The 15555-nt window shown below is 41.4% G+C and overlaps 1 protein-coding gene, 1 long non-coding RNA gene and 5 other non-coding genes across 8 annotated transcripts; 6 read left to right on the forward strand and 1 right to left on the reverse strand.

The window, feature by feature from the left end:
* Window positions 1-46: 46 nt before the first annotated feature.
* On the reverse strand, window positions 47-3519 carry LOC112227138 (DCN1-like protein 1). The gene is made up of 7 exons (XM_024391991.1): window positions 3403-3519; window positions 2356-2569; window positions 1752-1920; window positions 1378-1508; window positions 1192-1274; window positions 943-1039; window positions 47-696 (listed from the first exon to the last, which is right to left on the reverse strand). The coding sequence occupies exons 1-7, from the start codon at window positions 3502-3504 to the stop codon at window positions 620-622; spliced, it is 873 nt and encodes a 290-aa protein (XP_024247759.1). The 5' UTR covers window positions 3505-3519; the 3' UTR covers window positions 47-619.
* A 2844-nt stretch (window positions 3520-6363) lies between these two features.
* On the forward strand, window positions 6364-11570 carry LOC112227139. 2 transcript variants are annotated; one of them, XR_002949825.2, is made up of 8 exons: window positions 6364-6510; window positions 8400-8587; window positions 8883-9043; window positions 9643-9778; window positions 10172-10306; window positions 10422-10511; window positions 10779-10845; window positions 10946-11570. It is a non-coding gene; the product is annotated as an uncharacterized LOC112227139 (long non-coding RNA). The 2 variants fall into 2 exon arrangements; XR_002949826.2 differs by having other exon boundaries at window positions 8883-9027.
* On the forward strand, window positions 7329-7397 carry LOC112227404. Its single transcript, XR_002949869.1, has one exon. It is a non-coding gene; the product is annotated as a small nucleolar RNA SNORD2 (small nucleolar RNA).
* On the forward strand, window positions 8263-8328 carry LOC112227405. Its single transcript, XR_002949870.1, has one exon. It is a non-coding gene; the product is annotated as a small nucleolar RNA SNORD2 (small nucleolar RNA).
* Window positions 8735-8805, forward strand: LOC112227403. The gene has a single exon (XR_002949868.1). It is a non-coding gene; the product is annotated as a small nucleolar RNA SNORD2 (small nucleolar RNA).
* Window positions 9390-9570, forward strand: LOC112227402. Its single transcript, XR_002949867.1, has one exon. It is a non-coding gene; the product is annotated as a small nucleolar RNA SNORA81 (small nucleolar RNA).
* On the forward strand, window positions 9906-10085 carry LOC112227401. The gene has a single exon (XR_002949866.1). It is a non-coding gene; the product is annotated as a small nucleolar RNA SNORA81 (small nucleolar RNA).
* Window positions 11571-15555: the final 3985 nt, after the last annotated feature.

A 15555-nucleotide genomic window follows, 5' to 3' on the forward strand; every position in this document is an offset into this window, starting at 1 on the left:
GACAGATAAGAGTACATCACCATTATCAACACACATCAAAGAAATATAAAATTGAAACATTTATTACCTTATACATTTGTACTGGAATAGCATTATGATTAAAACTAACAAAAATTACAATCAAATGTTTTTGTACTGTTCTGTCACACAAGTCTCATAAAACAAAATTCATATTCATAGCAGGAATGCACACAAAGTATTAAAATTAAATTTAATATTTAAAGAATGACATTCTCTCACGGACCATCGTGTTTAGAATACGATACAATTGTATTTGTCTTTTCGGGGGTGTCGGTTTGCTTCACGTGAACCTCGACTGTGTCAACTAAACACTGGGGCAGGAACTGTAAGGTCCAGGATGGCGACTCCTCTCCAGTTGGCTAGAGTTGACACGAAAAAAGCCCCATACTAAAGATAAAATCCCAAACCACCACAAGACGACCGACGAGGAGATATGCCTTTTATATTGTCTGTTGTGTAAAACATCTCAGTCCTGAGGGTTGGAAAAGGCAACATAGATCTCAGCTCAGTGCAGTCCCCTGTGCTCCGTTTCTCCGCCTCGGTTATGTGTTTTTTGTATAAACAAACGTATGGACGTTCCTCCGAGTTTGGGCGGTCCCTAGACAGCGGTGCTTTTGGTCCCAATGTGCAGTCGTGCAAACTCCACAAAATCATCAATGAGGACTGGCCATGCTCCTTGGAGGAAGGAGACAAAAATGACAGATGTTTCATGCATAAAATTCAACTTGCTTTCTCGAAAAAAAAAGCACTAAAGATATGGGGTTAAGCAAGAAAAAATACTTTTCAACTCTGGTGGTTGTTGGGAGAGGCAACAAGTGGGCTGGCTCCATATTATTCCATTCACAACTAATTACATTGTCATGCACCTGACCTGAGGCAATGGGTTGCTATAGTTCAGCCTTAGTACACAAAAACACAAACCTTCCTCGTCGTAATTGGACATGTCATCAGTTATCATTGTGCTGAAGTCTAACAAGAGGTTCCAGGTGTCCTTAGGGATTGATCGTTTATGGTGCTCCTGCGGGGAAAGAAGAATAAAAAATACAAACGTGCATTAAAAGAAACAACTAGCCTGTTTATTGAAGCCTTCAACTGAAGCAAACCCATCCAATTTCCCCTCTGTGTGGATCAATAAAGTATACTCAATTCAATAAAGAGAAAATAACTTACCACTAAAAATTTGTTCCACAGGTCCAGGAATTTGAATCTTCCAGCCAGTACTAAATTCCAATACGCAATTGCCATTTCTAAGTCTAGAAAATGCACAACAATGAGGACATGTCTGAGAGAAATCCAAGTCCAATGAGCAGAGTAGACTATGAAAATAGATCAGGAATGTCAAAATGTATTGCTTACCCAAACCTTTCTGGCCAGGATTCTTTGCAAAGTTAAATGTAAACTGGTAAAAGTCCTTAAATTTCCCATGGTCTTTTAACTCTTGCTCCATTTTTGGTAGTTGGGCTTTTAGTTTCTCTATACTGTCACACCTGAGGAGAGCAAAATAAGCTTTAGCACCAAGTACAAGTTTAAGGGTTAGCCTATCTGAGGTGGAGAAAGAAGAGCTTAGCCTACATTCTGTTACACAACTCAGTGGCTGATGGACGACAACAAACAAATTCCTCTATAATTACATGATGAAATGAATTAACACTACACACACACACTTGTTGTCAATTAAATTGGCCCCAGAAATGAAGTGAAACCTCTCTCTCTTTAAAGGCCATCCTCACCCTTGTTCTGCCATCCCATCCATGAACTCCTGTCTGGAGAACTCGCACTGTGTTGCAGCCCGGAACTTCCAGGCGATGAAGAGCACACTAATACTGGCCGGGTCCAGGCCCAGGTCATCACAGAACTGCTGGATGCCATCTATTCCAATCTTGTTGTCATCTTGTGGGTCTGAGTGAAGGATAAGGCAAAAATAAGGTGTTTAATTAATACTTTGCCACTTTTGACCAAATTGACTGACAAATATATGAATTTATTTGATGATATTCATTTTTATTTGATTTCGGTGGTCAAAGGTAAGTTATGTGTTTCGACATTATGCATGGCCCTATGGCAGATTTTATTTTTACAGTCAGTTATACTGCTATTGTTTTTACTTACAGTACCATAGTACTATCTTGTGCCCTTATGACAAGCCCTCTGTAGCTCAGTTGGTAGAGCCTGGTGCTTGCAATGCCAGGATAGTGGGTTCGATGGGACCACCCATACTTAAAAATGTATGCACGCATGACCAAGTCGCGATGGATTAAAGGGTCTGCTAAATGGCATATATTATTATAGTACAGCCAGCATAGACAGAGATGTGAAAAGAAAGATGACACTTACCTCTGTATCTGTTGTAGAGTTGTTCTAACCTTTTCTTGTCCAACACTCCCTTTAGATTCGGATGGTAGAGGTCTGGATTTTGGAAAAAGTTGTCTGTGGAGACATCTAGTTTCCAGTCATTCTGTGACAGACAGGTCAATGCCGTCTTCTCATTTGATTGTGTGAAGATCATGAACTGTCGAACTTTATCCTTCTGTGAGGACTTCAGCTTGTTCTGGGGAACAACACAGACGTTTACAGAACAAACACAATGACAGAAATGTAGCTCTCCTCATGATCAGAATTTTGAGCTTTCAAAACGGTATAGCCTTGGGTAGAAATTCCATCCCTGGCAACACTCTTGAGTCTGCAAACCTGACAATACATGCATTGCACACTTCTTTCTGGTGTCATCTTGCCAAGCAATAAGCATAATCTTGGATGCATGTTATAATAGCTGGCTTGTAGCCACGGAAGTCGTTTTGGGAAGCTACTTAGCCTAATGACTTTCCTCTAGGTATCAAGGCAACAACGCAAAACTGCTTAATCGACTATACATGAACGGTTTGGATGCAGAAAAGTATTGGCATGACATAAGTGAGCACAACAATTAAGTTATTGTGACATTCACACATTCTATATAATATCCACAGCGTTCATAGGCAAAACAAACAGGCCTAGTCAAAGCTATGATCCGCGACGGCGCATAATGTTCATTTGAACGACCAGCTAGCCGAGATTGGCCGGCTTCATTAGCAACGTTTTAATCTTTAGATAGCTAGACTGACTGTCTAGTATCTGTTGTTGACTAGAACTGTCTGACAACCTACATATGCTGCAGTATTGACAAGCCACCTAGGTTGTTCAATGACAATGAAACGAAATACAGTCGAGTTGCTGAAAAGCTAAATAGCTAACAACTAGCTAGCGTTACCTTTGCAACGCTAACAGATAACCTTTTAAACAAGTATGTTTAAATTCAGTGTTTAGGGTGTTCATTTGATCAATGGTGTATGGCATAACTAAAAATAAACATTAAAAAAATAGATAAATAAACGTATTCTTCACCATGTTTGTAATTGCCCGACTCCCTTTTTCCCATCCAGCTGCCTCGCTCGCCTTCACCTTTTTCCGCTCATGCGCAGTTTGGACACAACAGATGCCTGTCATGTTGGTGAAGCTACATATCACTTTTCCAGGTCGCTATATGTATAGTCAGACATGGTCCGTATGCATGTCTACGGACTACGGTTGACAGACTGTAGCATAGTGTATCTTATTTGACTTAATGGTTGGTTAGTGTATCTTAACCATTGACATAATGGTTGGTTGGTGGTGGACACTATTTGTGGGTGGGACCGAAATGCTATGCCAGTATACCAGACATATAATTTACTAGATCAGATACCACCCAAAAACATTAATCCTGCCTAGATACCAGATTCTTATATTTCAAACTGAACAGATAGACAGACACACAATAACTCTTTACCAGCCCCAACCATAAGAATAAAATACAGAATATGTAAATTGCATATATTACAACATCTTAACAACATCTTAACCGCCATCGATAAGAAACATTACTGTGCAGCCGTATTCATTGATCTGGCCAAGGCTTTCGACTCTGTCAATCACCACATCCTCATCGGCAGACTCGACAGCCTTGGTTTCTCAAATGATTGCCTCGCCTGGTTCACCAACTACTTCTCTGATAGAGTTCAGTGTGTCAAATCGGAGGGTCTGCTGTCCGGACCTCTGGCAGTCTCTATGGGGGTGCCACAGGGTTCAATTCTTGGACCGACTCTCTTCTCTGTATACATCAATGAGGTCGCTCTTGCTGCTGGTGAGTCTCTGATCCACCTCTACGCAGACGACACCATTCTGTATACTTCCGACCCTTCTTTGGACACTGTGTTAACAACCCTCCAGACGAGCTTCAATGCCATACAACTCTCCTTCCATGGCCTCCAACTGCTCTTAAATACAAGTAAAACTAAATGCATGCTCTTCAACCGATCGCTGCCTGCACCTGCCCGCCCATCCAGCATCACTACTCTGGACGGTTCTGACTTAGAATATGTGGACAACTACAAATACCTAGGTGTCTGGTTAGACTGTAAACTCTCCTTCCAGACTCACATCAAACATCTCCAATCCAAAGTTAAATCTAGAACTGGCTTCCTATTTCGCAACAAAGCATCCTTCACTCATGCTGCCAAACATACCCTTGTAAAACTGACCATCCTACCAATCCTCGACTTTGACGATGTAATTTACAAAATAGCCTCCAATACCCTACTCAACAAATTGGATGCAGTCTATCACAGTGCAATCCGTTTTGTCACCAAAGCCCCATATACTACCCACCATTGCGACCTGTACGCTCTCGTTGGCTGGCCCTCGCTTCATACTCATCGCCAAACCCACTGGCTCCATGTCATCTACAAGACTCTGCTAGGTAAAGTCCCCCCTTATCTCAGCTCGCTGGTCACCATAGCATCTCCCACCTGTAGCACACGCTCCAGCAGGTATATCTCCCTAGTCACCCCAAAACCAATTCTTTCTTTGACCGCCTCTCCTTCCAGTTCTCTGCTGCCAATGACTGGAACGAACTACAAAAATCTCTGAAACTGGAAACACTTATCTCCCTCACTAGCTTTAAGCACCAACTGTCAGAGCAGCTCACAGATTACTGCACCTGTACATAGCCCACCTATAATTTAGCCCAAACAACTACCTCTTTTCCAACTGTATTTAATTTTAATTAATTAATTAATTTTGCTCCTTTGCACCCCATTATTTTTATTTCTACTTTGCACATTCTTCCATTGCAAAACTACCATTCCAGTGTTTTACTTGCTATATTGTATTTACTTTGCCACCATGGCCTTTTTTGCCTTTACCTCCCTTCTCACCTCATTTGCACACATTGTATATAGACTTGCTTATACTGTATTATTGACTGTATGTTTGTTTTACTCCATGTTTAACTCTGTGTCGTTGTATCTGTCGAACTGCTTTGCTTTATCTTGGCCAGGTCGCAATTGTAAATGAGAACTTGTTCTCAACTTGCCTACCTGGTTAAATAAAGGTAAAATAAAATAAATAAATAAATAAAAATCTCTCAAAGGTATTATTAATATAGCTACTATTGTAATTAGTATTCTGTTCCCATGATATTGCAGTGTGCTATCACCAAAATATATATTGTATAATAATGATCTATCTATACCACTCATTACACAAACACTGGAATCAATGCCAACCAATTACATATTTTTTGTAATGTACTCCATGTTCTCCATTGAGTCTCATTAAATGATGCAGTAATGATCACAATGAACCGCAAACAGAGAGTTTGCTGAGTTTGCTGTAGGTTTTTTATTTATGCACTTTCTTGCACTATGATTTTTTTGGCCACTAATGATGTTTTAATAAACATCTTTATTTTGCATTCAAGCCTCAGTTTTGTATTTTTGACATGGGGCTAGGGCCGGGACAGCTATAACTAATTTGATAATAATCCAAAACATTCCAAATGTATGAGTGGTAAAACAGGGCATTTTGACATGAGAAAAATCTGATTGAGGTTAGAAATTATCTCATAAAGCTGAGACAGTATGTTGTCTTGGCAAAGGTACTCCTGCATCCTTGCAATCTCAAATCCTTGGGACGTCCCTACCCCATTGAAGGTGACATTTAAAATGGTTAAGGTTAGGGTTAGGTAAGGGTTAAGGTTAGGGTAGGAGTTAAGGTTAGGGTAGGAGTTAAGGTTGGGATTTAGGGTAGGGACGTCCCCAGGAATCCAGAAAGCACCTACCATTACATTTTCCATTCCCAGAATTTTGACATGATGAGGACGCCGTAGCAACCGAAGCACATGCAATTTGTGCTGTAATATCATTCCGTTCTAAAATATAGTCTAAATCTTTAAAAGAAAAATCTTTATAGAATGAAACGTCACAGTATTAACACATAAAACACGAGTATTTGTATATTCAAAAATATTGTGTTGTTGTGTTGAGAAAGTCTTGTCGAATAAATTGAATTTTTACATTTCAGTGAAAATAGTCCGGCTATATAAAAGCGCTTGTCCTCCTCCACGTAGATCTTTCCAGTCGCATGTTGAAGTTGGAGAAGGATCATGTCTAGCCACTCTCCTGATTATAACAGGTAAAACAAAGAAGAAACTTGTTTCATTTACAATTATTGTAACAAATTAAAATGACATGTATTTATAGATATGCGTTTTCCATGCATCTTGCAGATATTCAGAGGGAACTAGGTGGGTTACGCCGGACGCATTGGCACTCACTTAGCTAACGTTATCTAGCTAATGTTAGCTACTTTAATTATCTGCGAAGATGGCAATTCATATCCGACTCGTGTAGTTGCGTGTAACGTTAGTATGCAAAGAATATGCAGTGAACTATAGTAGTTACCAAGACATTTGTACATTTAACTGATGGAATCAGACCTGTGACTAAGTTAATGTGTCATCCTTGGCCTAGTTCCAGCTTTCTCGGCTAAACTGACCTTAACTTGCGACGTACTGAGTTGGCTGGCCGCAGGACTAAAATACACATTTAGAAGGAAATAAAATATTAGCGAATATAAATTAATCTTGTCGTATTTCGGGGGCATGTCAGTCAGATTACCGTACGAGACACGTGCCCAACCAAGGTTGGTGAAATTGGACAGCACGGGCCTAACTCGATAAGCAACAAGTCATTTAGAATTTTTGGACGATGTGTTAAATATTGCTATCTCATCTTTCGGCTACGGAAACTCATGTAGAACTTTTTGTATTTTTACAATATCACACATTTTCCAACTTCCCACGTGGCGACTTGGGTTTTTCTGTAATTGGTTCAACCCTCGCCCAATAACGTAAGTTAATCAAGTGTTTTTGGTTTCTCAGTTTTTCCATCTCTGACCCACCTTTTTGCGTACCACTTGTTATAGTGGATTTCAGTTCTGTGGGGAGGATTGAGTGAAATGATGGCATTTCATCTTTCGGGACAGACCTGATAATGGTGACAACTTAATACTGATCACTCAAACCTCAGGCGTAAGCCTGCAGTTAACTCAATGTCATCTCACACTTCTCATCGAAATGTGTGAACAGAATACCCTCATTGTGCAGAGCATCTGGAACGAGATTGAGCTTAATTTTGAAGACATGGCCCCTGAAGGAGACACTCCTTAGGGTATGAGTGGTTTTCAGAAGCCATCAGCCATTCAAGAGTGCAATCGTTCCTTGTATCAAAGTCAATGGCTTGTTGATAGCAAAAAAATACACGGAACAAAAATTTGTCACAATTTCAAAAATTTTACTCTACATTTAATTGAAATTTAAATCATTAGGCCCTAATCTATGGATCTCACACGACTGGGCAGGGGTGCAGCCATGGGTGAACTATCTGGTGACAGTAACTTTAGTCCGTCCCCTCGCCTCTACCCGGGACCCTCTGCACACATCAACAGTCACCCACGAAGCATCGTTACCCATTGCCCCACAGAAGCCGCGTCCCTTGCGAAGCAAGGGGAACCACTACTTCAAAGTCTCAGAGCAAGTGATGTCGCGGATTGAAGCGCTATTTAGCGCGCACCACAGCTAACTAGGCTAGCCTTGCAGTCAGCATGCTAATTGTGCATGTCTGCCATTATGACAACTGCACATTTGTGGCGTGTAATTATCATGCTGTTTAATTAGCTTCTTTATGCCTCACCTGTCAGGTTTATCTGGGGAAAGTAGAAATGCTCAAATGAGGATTTAAACAAATGTATGCCCAAAATTTGAGTACAGCTTGTTGTCCATATGGACATTTTCTGGCGTCTTATTTCAGCTCATGAAACATGGGACCAACATTTAACATGTGTTATTTTGGTTTAGTATAATTGCAAGTTAAATTCTTGTCTATTGAGTGACAAGATGCCATACCATCTTTCGGGACTGACACATCAATGGAGAACTATTACTGATCATTAAGTCAATTGTCACCGGGCAAAGCAGGATTTAACTTCTGATCCTGAATCCCTTTTACTTTTTCCCTTCACAGGCTGCATCATCGCCCAAGCACGGGCAAGACTGCCATGTTTGCCATCTCTATCCTGCAGAATTGGGCCCAGGTTCTGGTGCTGGCCCCCACCACAGAGCTGTCTCAGCAGGTATGCTGTGCCTGAGGTCTGGATAAACGTACATGTTTATCAGACTGAGGCGGCATATTTGGACAATCTACAACTAAAGGTATATTTTTCCATAATTCTTTCTGCAAAATCAGCTAATTGGGTTAAAGGAGGTGACGATCTCTTTTAGGATTATTGTATTCAATGACTGCATTAATCTGAAAGTTGGCCTGACTACTTAGCAAGGGATTTCTGTTCTGTAACAAGTGAGTGAAATGATGGCATTTCATCTTTCGGGACAGACCTGATAATGGTGACAACCTCTTATACTGATCACTCAAGACCGTTTGTCCTGTATAATACAATGGTGCCAAGAGCAAATCGCCATGAAGTTCTTGTTTTGTCTGTTTTCTTAGATCCAGAAGGGACTACATGGGGGTGGCCTGCCATGCCTAAGTTGGGCACTAATGTCTGCAAAGATGCAGAAGCTGCAGACTGGGTCCCCCCGCATAGTGGTAGGAACTCCAGGCTGGATGTTTGATGCTTAACAGGTGATGGCCTGTAAGTACTCATCAGTGTAAGTATCTGCTATCTGACTGGCTTGTATTCAAATGAAATTGTATTTGTCACATGCACCAAATACAACAGGTATAGATTAACATTACTGTGAAATTCTTGATTATAAGCTTTTAGACAAAAATGCAGAGTTAAATTCAGAAGATATATGTATCTTGTCCATTTATATGCTTCAGATGTCTTAGTTTGGCTTGACCACGGTGCAGATTTTAAGTTGTGCCCATTTTACTTGTAAATATATATATATTGATCTGGATTAAATTCTAGAGCCTTGCTGTAGAAAATAGAAGTTAAACCTTGTTGCCACAAGGCAATCAACATGGGCTTGTCTCATCCCCAGCCACCCCACTTCCATATAAAAGAACTGTGCTAAAATTGCAGAATCCAGGTAACCCTTGGTTTAGGCAATAATGCTAGCAGAGTATTGTGTGGAAGGAGAGCATTTTGCACTGTGCCGGAAAAGAGTTGTGGTCGAACCTCTTTCTTAATGTTCGTTGACCTCATGTCTCGAGGCCTAGTGCAACAATTAATCCGTGATTTAAGATTAGTGCATTTCCTCCAGTTGTGATTTTTACTGGTGTTTCTTTAAATGCTGTGCAGGTGGTCCTGTCAGCCACCATGCCTACTGATGTGCTGGGAGTGACCAGGAAGTTCATGCGAGAGCCCATTGGCATTCTGGTGAAATAAAAGGAATTTCCCTAGAGGGTATTAAGCAGTTCTACATCAATGTAGAGAGGTGGGTAGCGTTCAGGAAATGCATAGCTCTTGTGCGCGTGTATATACTTGCCTTAATGTAGGACCGCAGGAAGACTAGCTGCTGCCATTTGTAAATATTGAGTCTGTAGTCATTGTGTATAGCGTTTCCCTTCTTTTTAAAGCACCCTGCTAAAATTGTGGGGGCGAAGCCTGTGGGCTTGGCTCCTGCGGTCATGTAAGCATGGGTACACCAAGGAAGGACAGTAAAGCCAGGGTTGAAATGAGGCTTGGGTGGACCTCTTTCTTAATGTCCAGTGTCCTTTGTCTCAAGATTCTGTGCTACAAAATTTCTGGTTATTTTCCATTTTAGAAGTGTGTATGTTGTAAGGTGAGTGGTCAGTGAAATAAGTTGTTACCCTCCCATTAATTCCAGGAGTGGAAGTTGGACACATTGTGCAACCTGTACGGGATGCCAACACTCACTCAGGCAGACATCTTCCTCAACACCAGGAGGATCTGCTGGCTGACCGAGAAGATGCACTCAAGGGGCTTCACGATTTCTGCTCTGGTAAGACCATCAGACACATTGCTCCCTGAATTATAATGCATTTAAAATTACTGTCGTGTTTGGCATGGGGTTGTAATTTAAAATGCAGGTTGAAATATAACACTTTGTTTTCCAGCATGGCGACATGGACCAGAAGGAGAGGGATGTCATCACGAGGGAGTTAAGGTCTGGCTCAAGCAGAATACTCATCGCTACGGACTTATTGGTGAGGGTAGAATCTCACTCTTTTCATCTAACTGTCATGTGTGACTTGGCTACATGTGTTTGTTATCCCAAATGGGTTTTCTCTGCAACTGCCCTTTCATGGCTTAGCAGTAACACCTTTTGGGAGATGAAATGTCTGTTCTCCACCACGGGTTTCTCTCTCTGTAGGAATCTGTTACTTAATGTCAGACTACATTTACAGTAAAATGTTTTGTAAATCTGATTACACTTACACTTGAGTTTAACATCTTTTTGCTTTGATATCCAGGCTCGGAATTGATGTGCAGCAGGTTCCTTGGTCACCTTCCTACAAGGAGGGAGAATAATATTCGCAGGTATGTACAGTCCCTGCATAAATATAAATGGAAGACTTGTTCAGATTGTATTTGGAAAGCCGACCTGGACCTAAGGATTGTTCCTCCTCCATTTCTCTAGAATTGGTCGTGGTGGCTGTTGGCAGGAAAGGTGTGGCTGTAAACTGAGCGAGGATGAGAAGTGTGTTCTTCGGGACATCAAGATGTTTCACAATACAACAGTGGATGAGATGCCTTTTGAATGTGGCTGACCTGATTTGAACCTGGGTGTTGAGGATGTTGAATCATTGCTAGCGGTCTTACACTCATTGTGTTCATTTGAGCATTGAGGTAAGTTTGTCTATCTTGAATCAGACTTCTGATATTTGTAAGATATGGTGGTCTCATGGACAGGTTAGAATCAACAACTGTCCATGAGACCAAGTCTGATTCAAGATAGGCACGCTTACCTCAATGCTCCGGGCTACACAGCTGATTAAAATAACTAGTGGGGTTGCAGGCTGACTCATTGTACATGCTAAAACCATCACAAGCCACAATCTTTTTTTGTGTGTGCCAGCAAAGCCACAAACAATACATTACTTGTGCTCACACGGAGCCCACAAACTTAGGACACAACAGCAGAGCTTTTCACAATGGGGTGAATCCTTACGACTACTACACCTGGCTATCAGCGGAGCCTTGTCTGACAGCAACAGTTATATCAGCCTCATATACTACCTTTTAATAAAACAAAATGAAACATGGCTGAAAATGTGTTTTCTACTGACAATTGTTCATACTGTGGCATGAGGGGGCGAGTGGAAAAGAGACAACGGTTCATTTTGATTAAGGCATGAGCGAGCTAGGCCGGATAGTCAATTTTACCTATTTGTTCAGCACTTGTGAAATGTACAGTGGCGGAATTCTGAATGTCAGTATTCTACCTGTACCCCAAGTCAGAACCGTAGGGTAAGGGGGGCATATAAGCAGACAAAAGCTCTTACAATATTGGTGCACATATGGGCTGCGCCAAAAGATGGCGGCTTACTACACAGCAAACACTTAGCTACAGTATACAGTGCCATCAATGTTCAGACCCGCTGACTTTATCCACAATTTGTTACTTATTGTGACTGTTTCCCCCTTAGTGGTGCAAAGTAATTAAGTTAAATACTTCAAAGTACTACAGTAGTTTTAGGATATTTGTATTTTGCCAACTTCCCTACATTCCTAAAGATTTATTTTTACTCTACACATTTTCCCTGCCACTCAATGTGTTTACTTTTGAATGCTTAGCAGGCCAGGCAAATTGTCTAATTCACACATCAGGTCATACCTACTGCCTCTGATCTGACAGTCTCACCAAACCCATGCTTTGTTTGTCAATTATGTCAGAGTTGGAGACTGGCTTTCTGCTTGGGTATGCTACAGGCTTGGGACCTGTATTGGGAGTTTCTGTCATTTTTCTATGCAGATCAAATTTAATTGTCACGTGCTGAATACAACAGACCTTAGAATGACATGCTTGTTTACAAGCCTTAACCAATGATGTAATTTTAAAAAACAGTATGTAAAGAAACATATCAGCAGTAAATCAGAATAGCGGGGCTGTATACAGGGGGTACCGGTACAGAGCCCTTAAGCTCTGTCATGTTGGATGGGGAGCGTTGCGGCACAGCTATTTTCAGGTCTCCAGAGATGTTTAAGTCCGGGCTCTGGCTGGGCCACTCAAGGACGTTTAGAGACTTGTCCCAAAGGCACTCCTGCGTTATCTTGGCTGTGTGCTTAAGAGTCGTTGTCCTGTTAGACTGGGGCGAAGGTTCACATTCTGAGGTCATGAGCACTCTGGAGAAGGTTTTCATCAAGGATCTCTCTGTACTTTGCTCCATTCATCTCCCTTGATCCTGACTAGTATTCCAGTCCCTGCTGCTGAAAAACATCCACAGCATGATGCTGCCACCACCAAGCTTCACCTTAAGAATGGTGCCTGGTGTCTTCCAGATGTGATGCTTGGTATTCAGGCCAAAGAGTTAAATCCTGACCAAGGCCCTTCTCCCCTGATTGCTCAGTTTGGGAAAGGAAGGATTGGAGTGATAAAATGTGGGGATTAGACTGGGACAAGGCACAGTTGAAAATTACAGTGACTGCCTGTAAACTGAAATGTCACTCAAGACATTGTAGACAGTAGATGGGTAAAATATACACTTTGGATGGTGTATCAATACACCCAGTCACTACAAAGACACAAGCGTCCTTCCTAACAGTTCCCAGAGTGGAAGGAAACTGCTCAGAGATTTCACCATGAGGCCGACTAAAACAGCTACAGAGTTTATTGACTGTGACAAGAACTAAGGATGAATCAACAACTTTGTAGTTACTCCATAGCACTGATCTAATTCACAGTGTAATACAAAGTGTTATGTTTGGGGCAAATCCAATATAACACATTACTGAGTACCCCACACTGTATTTTCATGTATAGTGGTGGCTGCATCTTGTAATCGTTGAAAGACTGGGGAGTTTTTCTGGATAAATAAGAAATGGAATTGAGCTAAGCACAGACAAAATCCTAGAGGAAAATCTGGTTCAGTCTGCTTTCCACCAGACACTGGGGGATGAATTCACACTTTCAGCAGGACAATAACAAAACACAAGGCCAAACCTACACTGGAGTTATTCATGGTAGGACCTGAAAATGGTTGTCTAGCAATGATCAACAACCAATTTGACAGAGCTTGAAGAATTTTGAAAAGAATAATCGGCAAATGTTACACAATACAGGTGTGGAAAGCTTTTGAAGACTTACCCAGAAAGACTCACAGGTGTAATTTCTGTCAAAGGTGATTCTAACATGTATTAACTCGTTGAATACTTATCTAATAAAGATATATTCATGTTTTATTTTTCATTACTTTTTTTACAAATGTTAGAATTTTTCTTCCACTTTGACATTACAGAGTATTTTGTGTAGATTGTTCACAGATGACAATTCCATTTTAATCCCACTTTATAGCACAAAATGTGGAAAAAGTCTTGGGTGTAAATACTTTTCTGAAAGCACTGTATAGATCACAATAATACTTTTTCTGTTTGTAGCAATAAAGCAGGCAAGTTTGTATGGCTTTTAATTTAATCTGTTGAATTTAGCTAGGTGGATACGCACTCAGGCATGTTTGTAGAAATTCTCCATATCTCAGTACCTCTGTGTAAATTGGAGGCAGGCAGGTTACAGCGACTCGAATTTCACCATCAGGTGGAAGACGGTGTCCCCTCTCTCTGGTCAGTCTCACCGGAGGAAAGGAAGGAGAGCGCAGAGACCGTGAGAGGAGGTTGGGAAAAATAGTTTTGAACGGCCATTCCAAGTCGGAAACTCGGGCATCTTTCTATAGCTCCGACTTTTTGACCTTAAGATCACGAGCGTCGTAATTTGACCTCGTTGAACATCAGATGCAGGTACCATCAGTCCAATAAAATAAAAAGCTAATTATTTCAATTCGTGCTCCACAATGGTAAGCCAACTGATCTATTTTGTTATCAAAGCTCAAGTTTTGAAATATAATATGGTCTGATTAACAATATTGGCAGGCCATCATATAGCCAATATGCTGTGATAATGTATTCGGCCTACTGCCAAAACCTCATTCCTACACAACTGTTTGTAGGAATGAGAATCTGAGCAGTAGATCTCCGCTTGCTTTTTGACTGCAAAAGTGATCTTGACTCAGAAAAGGTTGGTGACCACTGATCTAGAATGTCATTGTATGCTGTAGTGTTAAGATTTCCCTTCATTGGACCTAAGGGGCCTAGCCTAAACCATGAAAAACAGCCCCAGATCATTATTCCTGCTCCACCAAACTTTACAGTTGGCACTATGCATTGGGGCAGGTAGCGTTCTCTGCCCAGAGTTCAATGGCGGTGAGCTATACACCATTCCAGCCGATGCTTGGCATTGTTCATGGTGATCTTAGGCTTGTGTGCTGCTCAGCCACGGAAACCCATTTCATGAAGCTCTGTTCTTGTGTTCATGTTGCTTCTAGAGGTAATTTAGAACTCGGTAGTGAGTGTTGCAACCGAGGACCGATGATTTTTACGCGTTTCAGCACTCTGCGGTCCCGTTCTGTGAGCTTTTATGGCTTACCATTTTGCGGCTGAGCCGCTGTTGCTTCTAGACGTTCCCACTTCACAACAACGGCACATACAGTTGAACGCTCTAGCAGGATAGAAATTTGACGAACTGGCGGTGCCACGTTGAAAGTCACTGAGCTCTCAGTAATGCCAATCTACTGTCAATGTTTGTCTATGGAGATTGGATGGCTGTGTGCTCGATTTTATACACCTTTCAGCAATGGGTGTGTGGAAATAGCCGGATCCACTAATTTGAAGGGGTGTCCACATACTTTTGTATATAGACACTGGCAATGAGGCATTTGTTTGCTTAATATTCTCATCTTGCCCTCAATAGTTCACAGCTATAATGATTACAATTATTTAATTTACAGGCTTGTTTCATTATATTAAATATTTCTACAGACATACATCCTGGAAGAACCTCCACCGGCTTGTATATCAAGAGTGAACTCATGTCAACAGCCATCATGCAGAATGTCCACAGGAACACAACCCAGAGCTTTGTGGTGAGGCTTGTGTGTCACTCATCTAACCCACTCCCCCACCCGCTGCTCAACATACAGTTGCTATGGTGAAGAGAGAGAACCCATGAAAGGGGTTGGATATGATCTGTGGTTCAAC

This window comes from Oncorhynchus tshawytscha, linkage group LG28 (genome assembly GCF_018296145.1).
Source record: "Oncorhynchus tshawytscha isolate Ot180627B linkage group LG28, Otsh_v2.0, whole genome shotgun sequence".
NCBI lineage: Eukaryota > Metazoa > Chordata > Actinopteri > Salmoniformes > Salmonidae > Oncorhynchus > Oncorhynchus tshawytscha.